Genomic DNA, 13,583 nt, shown 5'->3' with positions numbered 1-13,583 from the left:
CTCCTCCTCCTCCTCCTCCTCCTCCTCCTCCTCCTCCTCCTCCTCCTCCTCCTTCTCCTTCTTCTTTTTTGAGACAGGGTTTCTTTGTGTAGCCCTAGCTATTTTGGAACTCACTTTGTAGACCAGGCTGTCCTTAAACTCAGAGACCTACCTGCCTCTGCCTCCTGAGTGCTGGGATTAAAGGCATCATGGCACCAAAAATTTAAGATCTTGCTTAGAGCCTGGAATACATGAAATCCTGTCACCATCACCCCCTAAAAAACTGTCAAGAAAAAAAAACTCCCACGACCCCCCACAAAAGAATACAGAAAAGAACTCTCACAAATGATGTGGAAAATATTACATAACATGTAAACTTTTATTTTAATGTTATGTGAAAAAACCCCTCCAATCCCATAATACACATGTAGACCAGAGACTAGAAGGCTAGCCTGCTTGCTGTGTCAGCACTTGGGAGCTGGAGGCAGGGAGACCAGAAGTCCAAAGTCTTCCTGGGCTACGTGGGGAGTTTGAGGTCAGCCTAGGCTACATGAGGAGGCCCTGTCTCAAAACTTCCTTCCAAAGCTGGAGCACTGTTATCAAAATGCCATCAGTGCTCATGCTGAGGGAGCAAGCACAGTAACATATGCTTCTTTTTTTACCCTTTTCTTATAGCATTTATTCATTTACTTCTATGTGCATGGACATGTATGCCATGCTGTGCTGTGTGCTTGGAGGTCATAGGACAGATTTCAAGGAACTTCACTGTGGGTTCTGGTAATCTAACCCAGGTTGCCTGGCTCTCACGGCAAGCCCTTTAACTCACTGTACTATCTCTCCGGTCCTGTTACTTACTTATTTGTTTTATGTATTTATCCATGTACTATGCAGATGCATGTGTGCACATGTAGAGATCAGGAGACAACTTGTAGACTAGAAACTGCTTCTCTCCATCCTTAGTTTCTGGGGACTGAGCTCAGCTTCTCAGGCTTGGTGGCAAGCACCTTTACCCGCTGAACCATCTCGTTGGCCCTGGCTATGATTCCGTACACAGACACTGTACGGAAGTATTTGGTAGAGTTGCACCCTGTCCGACGCAATTTTGACTGCTCCCAGTCTTTCACTGTGAGGTGTGCATCTGTGTGCACATGTTCAAAGGCACACACCGGAGTGTATGAGCACATTGAGTCTCATGACTGTCTGCGTCTAAGGCCACAATGACGCCATGATCTCATGGTCTCACATGTCTCTGCATGTGAGCATGTCCTCTTCTCTAGCACCATAACCAGAACTCCTCTTGTACACGAGTGGTAACACAGTCACTTGGCGTGTGGACTGTACTGTGCAGAATGATAGTACTATCCATGGTGACTTTCCCTGGGGACCTCTCGGAGCTCAGCACATCTCTCCTCCCCTCACTCCCCAGTCTCCCCATGTACTTGAAGTAATGTTCTCATTACTCTATGTAGACCTTGTGTCATATACCCGTGTGGAAGTTTCCCCTGAAAGAGGCGTTTCTCATAGCTCAGGACTCAAAGAGGCTGGAATAAGGGTCTCTGCTGCATTTGGGATCGTGAATGCCCCGTGTGTCAAAGGCTTGGTGCCCACCCTGTGGTACTATTGGAAGACTGTGAAACTTTTAAGAGGTGGGACTCAGTTGGAGGGAGTTAAGTCTTTGGGAGCATGTCTTTACTGTCTCTCATCTTTGAGATATGTCTTGCTATTTAGGCTGGAATGAATGTCTCTCCTTTGCCTCCCAGTCATGTGCACCTGTGGTAGTTTGAATGTTATTGGCTCCTCTAATCTCAAAGGGAGTGGCACTATTAGGAGGTGTGGCTTGGCTGGAGTGAGTATGACCTTATTGGAGGAAGCCTGTCACTGTAGGGGAGGACTTTGAGATTTCCTGCACTCAGGATAAAGCCCAGGCCCTAGTCAGAGATGTTTTCACTCCTATACCGTTCCTGCCTTGCCTAGCTCCACAGTGTGGCAGTCATCTGAAGTAGGGTGCCAGCAGTGCCTCCAAACCTGGAGGATCCTGACGAAAGGCCACGTATACCCAGAGTCCATAGGTTAGCCAGTCCCTGGGAGTGCCTGGGGTCAGAAGAGCAAAGCTCTGAGGCCTTTTCCCCCCATCTGCTTGGCTGTGACCCACAGGATTCAAGAGGGGCTCCAAAGCTGTGACAAGCTTGCAGCCTCTTCAGTAGATGCCTGGCCCACGATTTGGGATAGGTGTACGTGTCATGGTGTGTGTGTGTGTGTGTGTGTGTGTGTGTGTGTGTGGTGTCAAAAAGCAACTTGCAACTTGCAAAAGTAGGTTACCTTCTAATGTGTGGGTCTCAGGGCTTAGACTCAGGTCTTTGAATTTAACCACAGATGTCGTTAAACCCAGTGAGACATCTTGTCCAGAGCCCATTCTGAACTATGATCCACAGGGAAGTATAGACAGAAAAAGCTCCATGGTTTGAACTGAAAGCTGACGGATGCGTTGTTCCTAAAAGATCTGCTCCCTGCCCCCCTCACTACTTACCGGTTGGCCGGACCCGGGGCTGGAACAGAAGATGGTGTACTTGCGGATCACCCCATTGGGCTTGGTTGGAGGCAGCCAGGAAACGACCACACTGCTAGCTGATGAAGGGACAGCTTTGATGCCAGCAGGGGGACCTGGAACTGAGCAGGGAGAAGACCTGGTTAGTCTAGAGAAGACAGAGCTCAGGCTTGAGTAACAGTGATGGAGGGGGAGAGTGGGTGAATCTGGGAGAGGTCCTTAGAGGGGGCCCAGAACTGTGGGCTAGAGCAGGAGGGCCCAGCATGGCTTACTGGCAGGAGGGCAGGGTGAGTGTTTGACCAGGCAAGACATAGGCAGACCAGAGAGAAACGGAACACAGGAAGCACGCATCTGTTTCCTCTGTTGTTAATCCTTGTACCCCGGTGCCTTTACTAATGACATGCCTGTGTTTAGGACTCTACCCCACCGACACTGGTTACCTTGCTCTTTCAGGCCTGTGAGTTCCTTTAGGTTGGGCCCACAAAGTGCTTTCTGCTGTGGCCCAGTGTTGACATGTACACTGGTGAGGCCCTTTCTGTTTTCCGGGGACTCTACCTGGCAAGTGAACTCAGAAATTCACTCAAGAGGCTCATATAGACTCTTTGCTGCTTCTCCAGAGTAACAGGAAGCCTGGGAGAATGGTAGCTTTTTGTCTCAGTCACACTTCCCATCCCATCTCTCTCTCCCCACCTTATCTACTGTTCTTTTCCCACCCCCGCCCGCCATGTTTATTACTTTAGGGGCAGCAATTGTATCCTATTTGATTTTTTTTTTTGAGACAGGGTTTCTTTGTGTAACAGCTCTGGATGTCCTGGAACTTGCTTTGTAGACCAGGCTGGCCTCCAATTCACAGAGATCCACTTGCCTCTGCCTCCTGAGTGCTGGAATTACAGGCATGCACCACCACTGCCCAGCCCTGTTCAATTCTTACCTTCCTTTCCCTTGGCCTCATTGACCCTATCCATGTGGATATAAGAATCCCACTAAAGGGTTATGGTGAGAATTACTGTTGAGTAAAATAAAGCCCCCAGGACAGTGGTAGTGCATGGGGAATGCTCAGGAGATGGCAGGAGTCACTATTTCTGTCTTCTCTCTGCCAGCGAGCTGGGGTAATTTCTTCTCCTTAGGAAGTGGTCAATGATTTGGGACCAACTAAAGTGATGCTCATCCGGGGCAGCATCCAACCAGGGTGGATCCCAGAGGCCGAGAGCCAACCTTGGCTTCACCCTCCTGGCCTGCCGTATCTTGAGTTGCAAGGGCATATGGATATCTCTAGGGTAAGTGAGGTTGTCTTTGCACATTTTCTGCCTGTTACCAAGAGAGATGTGTTAAATTCACAAGTGTGCATTTTTCTATCTTTCCATATGTCTGTCTATCCATTTATCATTTATTTCTATTTATTATCTATCTGTTTCTCTGTTATCTATCTACTATCATTTATGTATGTGTGCATGCATGCGTGTATGTATATATCTACCTGTCATCTGTCCATCTACAATCTCTCTCTTCCTATTTATCTACGATATCTATTTATCCATCTGTCTGTCCATCCATCCATCCATCCATCCATCCATCCATCCATCCACCTATCTATGATATCTATCTATCTATCTATCTATCTATCTATCTATCTATCTATCTATCTATTATCTACCTATCTATCTGGTTTTTTTGAGACAAGATCTCACTAGTTGGCCTTGAACTCATGATTCCCCTGCCTCGGCCTTCCAGGTGCTAGGACTTCAGATGTGTGTCATTGTGTTTGGCTTGTTTGAATGTGCTTTGAAGTTATTTTTGTATATAAGTGCTGTTGGCATGTTCCTCTCCTCACCAGAGGTGGACATTGGATCCCATTATAGATTGTTGTGAGCCATCATGTAGGTGCTGGGAATTGAACTCAGGTCCTCTGGAAGAGCAGCCAGTGCTCTTAACCGCTGAGCCACTTCATCAGCCCGTGCTTTGAAGTTATAAATATTAGGCCATACAAACTCAGAGTTTCCTCTGCCTAACACTTGTAGCCATGTGTCCTTCTTTTATCTCCTAGGTTTGATATTAAAATTCCAGGTTTGGACATGTGGCATGCTATACTTTTTGTTTTCCTATCCTTTTATTTTGAATTTTTTCTACGCATTTTTATCTTGCTTGTGTGCACATGCACACATGCCATGGTTCACGTGGAGAGGTCAGGTGTCCTCCTCACCTTGCACCTTGTCTCCTGTCTTTTCACCACTGCACCAGCCAGGAGAGTAGGCCCACTAGCTTCCGGCTTCTCCTGCGTTTGTATCCCATCTCGCCACAGGAGCTCTGGGACTGTGGGTGAGCTGCTTCAGATGGGTTGTGCGGATTCAGACTTAGTCTTCAGTCTTGCTTGGCAAGCATTTTACTCAGCAAGCCGTCTTTCCGTCCCCTTTTACACATCCTTACACTTTCGATGCCGTCTGCACAGTATGAATTTAGGTTTCTTTACTACTAGCCCGTCTGACAGGCTTTATCTTCTAATTGGAGGGCTTACTCAGTGTATCTTTAAGGCAACAGCTGGTAGATTTGTGTTTAAACTCACCCTCATATAAATACTTCCTGCTTGTTTTCCTTCCTATGTTTTTCTTTTTCTTTGCTTTTTTGACTTCTTTTGAATTAAGTGTTCTGAAAATTACACTGCTTGGGTTGGAGAGATGGCTCGGTGGTTTAGAGCACTTACTGCTCTTGTAGAGGACCAGTACCACTTGGTGTCTCACAACCATTCACAACTCCAGTTCCAGATGATCCAACGCCCTCTGCAGACCTCTGGAGGCCCCAGAAGTGCACATATATACAGACAGGCAAAATATTTATGTACATAAAATAAAATAAATTTTAAAAAGAAAGTTGTATTTCCTACTAATTTGATAATTGCAGAGCATTTCATTGTTCTCAGTGGTTATTAAAACAGATTCCAACATGAGTTTTTTTTTGTTTGTTTGTTTTTTTTTTTTTTTTTTTTTAGATAGGGTCTCACTTCTTTAACCCAGACTGGTCTCAAACTTAAGTTCCCTTCCCCCTCAGGCTTCCAAGTGGTTTCCAGGGTTTCCAGGCATGTGATTACAGATATGGAGCACCACATGTGACCATTAAGTGAGTCTTAGTTATCAAAGTTCAGTATGAACTGGCACTTTTTTTCTCAGACAATGCAAAGACACCAGAGATTTCACAGACCTCTCCCATTTTGTACGTCACTGTTGGGTATCTTGGTTCTGTATATACATCATCATTATGATTGTGTTATGACCGTTGGGTATCTCGGTTCTTTATATACATCATCATTATGATCGTGTTATGCAGTCAGTATTAATTTAGGTTGACCCATATGTTCATCATTTAATTGCTTTGTTTTCCTGCTGCATCACTGAGCTTCCATCTGGGATCATTTTCCTTCTAGGCAAACAACAATACCTTTGACTATTTCTCTAGGACAGGTACGTTGGTAATAAATTCTTTCAGCCACTGTTTGAATGAAGATGTCTTTTTAACATTTTGTTACTTTTTCAGATTTCTTTCTTTCATTTTATGTGTATGAGTGTTTGGCATGCCTGTGTATGTGTAGCACGAGCCTGCCTGTTGACTGTGGATGTCAGAAGAGGGCATGGGATCCTCTGGAACTGGAGTTACAGATGTTGTGAGCCATGATGTGGGGTTTGAGACCCAAACCCAGGTCCTCTGCTAGAGCAAAAGAACTCCTAACTGTTGAGCCCTGTCTCCAGTCATCTGAATGCGCATGTCTTCATCTCATTTTAATCTTGGGGCATAGACTATGCGGATCATCACAAGTCATAGAGATTTCCTTACATACAACCAATCCCGTTTTAAAGATTTGTTTTCGGTTTCCACCATTTCTGACAAGTTGACTGAAAACCTTATCATTGCTTCTTTTCAGATTTTATTCCTTCTGGCATCTTCTAAGATTCATTCATTCATTCTCTCTCTCCCTCCTTAATCTCTTCTGCTTTACTATACTGTTTTTAGATGTGTATTTTCTTTATGTTGCCATCTATAGAGTTAGAACATCTTAACTTTTTGGGGAGGATTTTACAAGACAGGGTTTCTCTGTAGCTTTGGAGCCTGTCCTGGAACTAGATCTTGTAGACCAGACTGGCCTCTAACTCAGAGATCGACCTGCCTCTGCCTCTCTAGTGGTGGGATTAAAGGTGTGTGCCACCATTGCCCAGCTGAATGTCTTGATTTTGTGGCTTGATAGTACTTATCATCTTTGAGACATTTTCAGAATATTATCTTCTGATTAGTTCTCTCTTTCTCCTTTTCTCTGGGATGAATTCCATGTTTCTATATCCTTGATACTCAGAATAGTCCATCAACCAGCATGGGCATCAGGAACATATCAGACCCTGGGAAATCTCAGGTTCTACCTTCGACCTATTGAATCAGAGTCTGGATTATAATATGATTCCTAATTGCTATATATGCATATTAAAGCTTAAAGATAATTCATTAGACATAATTTTTCTATGCATCTTTCTTGTTCATTTTTACTTTTTAGTGAAGTGATTCTCAACCTTCCTAGTGCTGTGACCCTTTAATTGTAATTTTGCTGTAATTATGTAGTTATGAGTTAAATTATAATGTAAATATCCGTTTTTGATGGACTTTGGGGTTGCGGTCTCTCTCTGCTTCATCTGGTTGTTTTCTTTTGCCTTATCTTCCAATTTAAAATTTATCTCTTTAGCTGTGTCTATTGTACTTTTAAACTCAGTAGTTGAGGGTTTTTTTTTTTTGAGACAGAATTTTTCAGTGTAACAGCCCTGGATGTCCTGGAACTCACTTTGTAGATCAGATTGGCCTCAAACTCACAGTGATCTGCCTGCCTTGACTCCCAAGTGCTGGGATTAAAGGCATAAGCTACCATTGCCTAGCTAGTGACTGAGTTCTTAATTTTGTCATTAGTTTAACTTTTTCCCATTCGATATTTTCATTCTAATTTTCAGTCTTTCCAAGTATAATTATCATAGAGTCCATGTTTGGTCATTTCAATTGCAAAAATTATATATTTCCTTTGTATACTTTCCTTGATGGCTTTTGTTTATTTGCTGATTCTGTCCCATTAATTTTTATTGTATCCCAAACACAACGCTTGCTAAACTGTACCAGTAACGTGAAAACTCAGGTGGCAACCATCTTCCCAAAGAGAAGATACATCCTGGACACTAGCAGCTTGGGGTCACTTCAATCCAGACCATAGGCCTGAGAGGAGAAGTCAAAGTTATGTGCGCTTGGCTCATGCTTACTCCTGAACTTCAAGGGCTGTTTGTCCTTCAAGGTTTTGATTGAAGGAGAATGGGGTTCACCAAACAGATTTCGCAGTAGGCCCTGGCCTCTGATTTGTGTTCCTTCAGTGCTATTCAGTGTCTCTCTCACTGTCTCAGGATTCAGAAACTGTCCTTCCGGGAAAGGGCTGCTTCACATCAGGCTCCTTCCTGAGTCCTGATTTTCCCTGGGGTCCTGGCCCAGCAATTCACTCTCCTGTGGACAGTATGATAATCTTTACGCAGGCATTTTTAAGGAAATCACTAGGCTCCTAGTTACCTTCAGCAGGGAAGGTAGGGGTGAGTCTCCTTGCCCATGGCTCCTCTCAACTCACCTCCTCCCTTCATCAGCTGCCGGCCCAGCTTTGCATAGGCTTTTTGCACTGTCTTTACTCACTGCACCCAACAAGGTTTATCTTTCCAGAATGGCTCTAGTCCTGCTCCTTCCTCCACTAGAGGCCTTTAAAAACAGTCTAGTATGCAGCTTGGCTTGGCTTTCTTTCTTTCTTTCTTTCTTTCTTTCTTTCTTTCTTTCTTTCTTTCTTTCTTCCTTCCTTCCTTCCTTCCTTCCTTCCTTCCTTCCTTCCTTCCTTCTTTTTTTTTTTTTTTCGAGATAGGGTTTCTCTGTGGGACAGTACCAACTGTCCTGGAACTCACTCTGTAGACCAGGCTGGCCTCGAACTCACAAAGATCCACCTGCCTCTACCTCCCAAGTGCTGGGATTAAGGGCATGCACCACTACTGCCCGACTATACCTGGCTTTCTATGTGGGTTAAGAGGATCAAGTTTGAGTCTTTATGTTGTATGGCAAGCAGTTTTCAGAGTGCGCTATCTCCCCAGCTCCTTATTTTTTTTTCCTATTTCTTTTGGTTGCTTCTAAAAGGTTTTAATATTTTTTCCTTAGAAAAAATGTAAAATCTTGAGGGTGGTGGGTAGGTGAGGTCTTAATGCCTTCAGATTAAGACACTTGGCCACGGTCCCACAGAGGGGCTGTGCTTGGAACATGGACCTGTCTGCTTTCCCTGTCAAACGAGTACAAACTGGAATAACGTCCCCCTGCACATGGCAGAGGCTGGCTGGTGGGACTAGTGTGGCTGTGGTGTGGCCAGCGGAGTTGGTTGACACTCTGCCCTGCCTCCTACAGACAGACCTGTCTTTTGATCAGGTTCCCATGCCCCTCTACACTTTAGAAAGAGTTGACTCTGTCACCTACATGGGAGGATATATTAAGTTTTGGGAAGATGTTTGGCCATGAAAATTCCCTTTTGATACCGGGTTTAGTGAGAGGAATGTGGCCCTGTTCTGGCCAATAGGAAGTGAGGATAAATCTGACAAGCAGGTTTCTGGGAATAGTTTCCTTTATGCCAAGAGAGGCATGGTGACTTGAAGTGACCTCCTCTGCCTGGTCTAGTGAGAAGCAGGGGGCGGTGGCCATCTTGAAATCTTGGAGGACATCTGCCGTGGTGGGAGGGAGAGGGATTCTGCTATGCTGAAGATGGCAGAGGGGAGCTACTGGTCAAACCAACCTGGAATACGTCACTCGGGGCTCCCTGGTCCATGTGGCAATAACAGTGCTTACTGCTTTTTGTCTCGTTTGGTTAGGCTTTCTATTACACAAACAATTTCCCAACAGCCCTAGGTGAAGGGTAGCCTGGATTTGTCTTCTGTTTTCCGAGTGGCACTCACAGAATAGCTCTGGGCCTCTGGGCCTCAGAGTTCTCCTCTGTAAAATGGAAAGAAGGCTAGGAGGAGGATAGTTCATGTATGACAGCATGTCTCATACACATTAAGTCACGACTTCTGTTTGGGATGAGACATCATCTGATGTTATGCCCTTTCTGGCCTTGGGCTTCCCTTTGGGGACACCAAGTCTCTCCCCTGTTGTGTCATTGACAGCATCTTCTTAGCCACAAAGCAACTATCATTATTATCACCCAGGGCTTCTTCTACAGATGACTTTCTAGTTATCTTACTTCTTTTAGTTTGATGAGGCACCATTGTTCCCACTTGAGGAGGCAGCAGAAGCCTGAGTGACTTGTCACATGACCATAGGACTACAGAAGTTCTTCTGTGGAACTGGCCAAGACTTTCCATACCACGCAGCTGCCTCCTAAAGGTGGGAACTGTGCTCCCTGAAGGTGGGTACTGTGCTCCCTGACTCCCACCCTAAGCCTGGATTCTGTTGTACATGTTCCTGTGTGTCTTTAAAAGTGACTTTGGGTAGACAGCTGAAGGCTCCTGCAAGGGCAGGATGATGCCTGTGGCCCCTGGGGCCTCACTTTGGTTAAATACATGGAGATGCTCATGGGTGAGGCCTTGGCTGAAGGAGGAGTAAGGAAGCCTAGGGACCTCTGTGACTCGTTTCCAAAGACCAGGAGTATACCTGTGTGGCCTGGTCCCAGGCTTTAAGATGGGGCCAGGCTGGGCACCAGTTCAGTTAATCCTCTACCCAAGAGCAGGTAGTTCTGCCCTGAGCTATCTCAGGAAGTCAAGACAGGGAAGTGTGACAGAAGGATTGGTAAATGCTGAGCTGCTGAGAGCTCTTGAGGTGGCAGTTGGTGGCAAGGCTGAAGGGAGGGGAGCTGGTTCAGCCCCTGTACTGGGAGTGTATGAAATTCCTCCCCATCATTCACAACTCTGACCCTTCCAGAACCTCTGCCAAATATCTGGGTAGGCCCTAGATCCCAGGTCTCCTTATTCTTCAAAGAAACACAGGCCGAGTAGGAAGGAAGCCAGGATACCAATGGTGGCTACTGCTTACATGTTCCTACTGCGATCCTGACACTTTACCTGCCTACTGTGTTCCAGACAGACACTTTACATGCCTACTGCGTTCCTGACACTTTACCTGCCTACTGTGTTCCAGACAGACACTTTACATGCCTACTGCGTTCCAGACACTTTACACGCCTACTGCGGTCCACTTTACACGCCTACTGAGTTCCAGACATTCTTCACCCAAATGCAGCCTTTCCAAACCCAGCCCAGGACATTCAGTTAAGAAACAACGCAGGGCCAGTGAGATGTCTAGGTAGATAAAGATACGTGCCGTACTAGCCTAGCAATCTGAATTTGATCACCAAAACCCATGGCAGGACAGAAACAATTCCACCAAGTTGTCCTCTGACCTCCACACATGTGCCATGGCATGTATGTATATATGCACATACACATCATATACACACATAGAATAACAGCAAAGTTCGGGGCTGGGTGGGGTAAGAAATGCTGGCCAGAAGCAGGAGCCAAGAGTTGTGTGCCAGGTCTGGTCCAGGCTATCTTCTACTTCAGTGGTCTCCCAGATCTGTGTAGTTGGAAGCTCAACCCTTCTCCCTACCTGTTCCTTCTGTAGTCGATTCAGCTTCCAACCTCGCTTATTTACACTACATATTTGAGTTTGGCCTGAATTATCTTCAACAGAAGAAGAACCTAGTGACCACAGTTCCACCTGGAGGCCTATCTCAGTTTTCCCCTGGTGAGTTCAAGGCCTGGACCACACTGGGGCTTTGGTGGCATGACCACCAAGTCCTTAACCCTGGTTGTACAAGGTGATTCTCCCGACTCCCACATCAAGCCCAACATCCATGCCTAGAGGAAACTGAGCTGTGTCTGTCGGGAGAGCAGACTCCTCTAAAGGATGCCTTGAGGGCAGGACCGGGAGAAGAGTTGTCAGGCTGGTGACTTGATGCTTCAGAGAGCAGAGTGGTAAGGGAGGAGACAGCTGCTTAGTTGTTTCCATATCTGTCACAGAGCATGTCAACAAGTTCTACAGTCAGGAATGTTTGGTGGCTAGCCCCCTCCTCCAAACTTCCCTCCAGGGGCTCAAAGGGACAGAAGGAAGAATGGTTCCCTGCTCTTGTGGCCCTGGAATAGGAGCTGGAAGCAAACAGCCTGTATGTGGGGTGCGCTCCTGGGAAGTTGGTTCCTGAGGGCAGAGAGGTAGGTCGTCCCTGGACTCACCATCTTCCTTGGTCTGGATATAGAGCACGCTGCTGCGCACACCGTCCCCGGCCTGTGTGTAGGCTAGCACCTGGACGCTGTAGTTGGTGAACTTCTCCATGCCCCGCAGCTCCACTCGCTCCCTTGTGGTGGTGACATTCTGCATCTCGCCCCACTCTGTGGAGAAAGGCCTTTAGTCGTGAGGCTGACCCTGCCATGCTCCCTGCCCTCCTAGCCTGGGCTCAGACCTCTACTCTGTAGGGGTGAGGACTAGAGGGTCTTCTGCAAGGTAGCAGATACGTCCCTAGGCCACATCTCTCCTTAAATACCAAGTGTGTGCTGGCCTTGAACCCCAGTTGACCTTGTACCAACTTTTGCTTAATGCTCTCTTTAAGATACATCCATCTGTATCTGTCCCTGAGCATGTACCCTCCTGCTACCCAACTCCCCGCTTCCTTAGCCCACTGGGGACCTATCATTCTGGCTCCACTAAGGAGCTTCTTGTGGATCCTAAAAGAAATGTTCAGGGAAGGACGGGCATGGTGGTACATGCCTTTAATCCCAGCCCTCAGGAGGCTGAGGAAGGACGATCTCTGGGACTCTGAGTCTAGTCCGGGCTACACTAGCCAGGCTACATAGTAAGATCTTGTCTAAAAATATAGTTTATGTCAAGTGGCCTTGGAGAGGGCCACAGAAGCAAAAAAGGAAAACAAGCAGGGAGGGCTTCTGAGTCCCTGCTGAAACTATGTGGAAGACTGGCCCGGGCACAGTGCTGGGGACAGACTTTGTAGAATGAGAGACCAGAGGTCAACTCTCAGTGTCTCACTGGCAACCAGGTGTAGGCGAAGGGTTTAAGGTACTGGCCAGGCGGCAGCACAGAGTGTAGGGCCCAGAGAGTGAGAACACCATGCTCAGACGGGATTCAGAGGCCTCCGGGAAGCAGGGCAGACCTATCTGGGGCACATGGAAAGACCTAGGAAGATGGCAGCTTTACTAACAGCCTGAGGTCCTTGGAGAGTAGAGGTCAATGTCTTCTCTGAGGGCTGGGTTGGAAAGCTCATTGCCTTGGAAAAGAGAAAGCAAGTTCTGGAAGGAGCCTTATGCTGACCCTATGTAAGGGTCACGTTTGTTGGTTTTTTGAGACAGGATCTCACAATGTAGCTCTGGCTGCCTCTGTCTCCCAAGTGCAGGAATTAAAAGCAAACACCACCACTGGGTGGACTGGGTGTCACAAGGTACTTGGGAAACCTTCGGTGGTTGAGCCCTAAGACTGAGGCTTCTAAGCTTCCCTAGGAGAAAATGGATCAGGAATGTCTTTCCAGTAGCGTTCAGGTCGGGAGGGGAGGAAGGCAGCAGGAACTTGGAGAGGTGGCTGTGAGCCGCATCCCCAGGTCCTCTGGAAGGGAAGGTGCAGAAGCCTGGGAGGCAGAATGTTTGGAACTAGGCTACAAGCACATCACAGGCCTCTGCTTCACGAGGTGAGGAAAGCTTCTGTGTGCACAGCTGGGGATGCAGGCTGCTGGCTCTGCATCCTATAGAGTTCCTGGTCACTAGAAGGCCTCTGTGCACACCACTAGTCATGAGAACGATGCATTTATTGGGGTTCCACAGGCCTGACTGCATCTGAAGCAAAGAAGGCACCCTGAAGGTATCTTTTCCGCTTATCCCTCTCTGTCCTCGCTCTGTGAATTCTGTCCCGCCCCTCACATTGCTGTTCACATTGGACTTACACATCTTACTGCCCTTTTGGCTCCATCAGTTTGATCAAGGAGCAGCTTCCCTAGGCTCGGATAAGCCTGCTTCCTCTCTCATACCTCTAGGCCTAG

General features: G+C 46.8%; 1 protein-coding gene across 1 annotated transcript in view; it reads right to left on the bottom strand.

Annotated features, from left to right (window-relative positions):
* Dscaml1 (DS cell adhesion molecule like 1) overlaps positions 1 to 13,583 on the bottom strand; it is a 310,097-nt gene that overhangs the window by 15,836 nt on the left and 280,678 nt on the right. Inside the window, exons 17-18 of the mRNA XM_050156418.1 lie at positions 11,779 to 11,934; positions 2,507 to 2,646 (exon numbers count right to left, since the gene is read on the bottom strand). Coding sequence (XP_050012375.1) covers positions 2,507 to 2,646; positions 11,779 to 11,934 — 296 coding nt within the window. The remainder of the gene's footprint in view (positions 1 to 2,506; positions 2,647 to 11,778; positions 11,935 to 13,583) is intronic.

The sequence above is a fragment of the Alexandromys fortis genome, unplaced genomic scaffold (genome assembly GCF_014885135.2).
Source record: "Alexandromys fortis isolate MF-2015 unplaced genomic scaffold, M_Fortis_MF-2015_v1.1 scaffold_89, whole genome shotgun sequence".
In the NCBI taxonomy this organism is placed as follows: domain Eukaryota; kingdom Metazoa; phylum Chordata; class Mammalia; order Rodentia; family Cricetidae; genus Alexandromys; species Alexandromys fortis.
The sequence above is the reverse complement of the archived record's forward strand: the minus strand, read 5'-3'. Positions and strand labels throughout refer to the sequence as shown.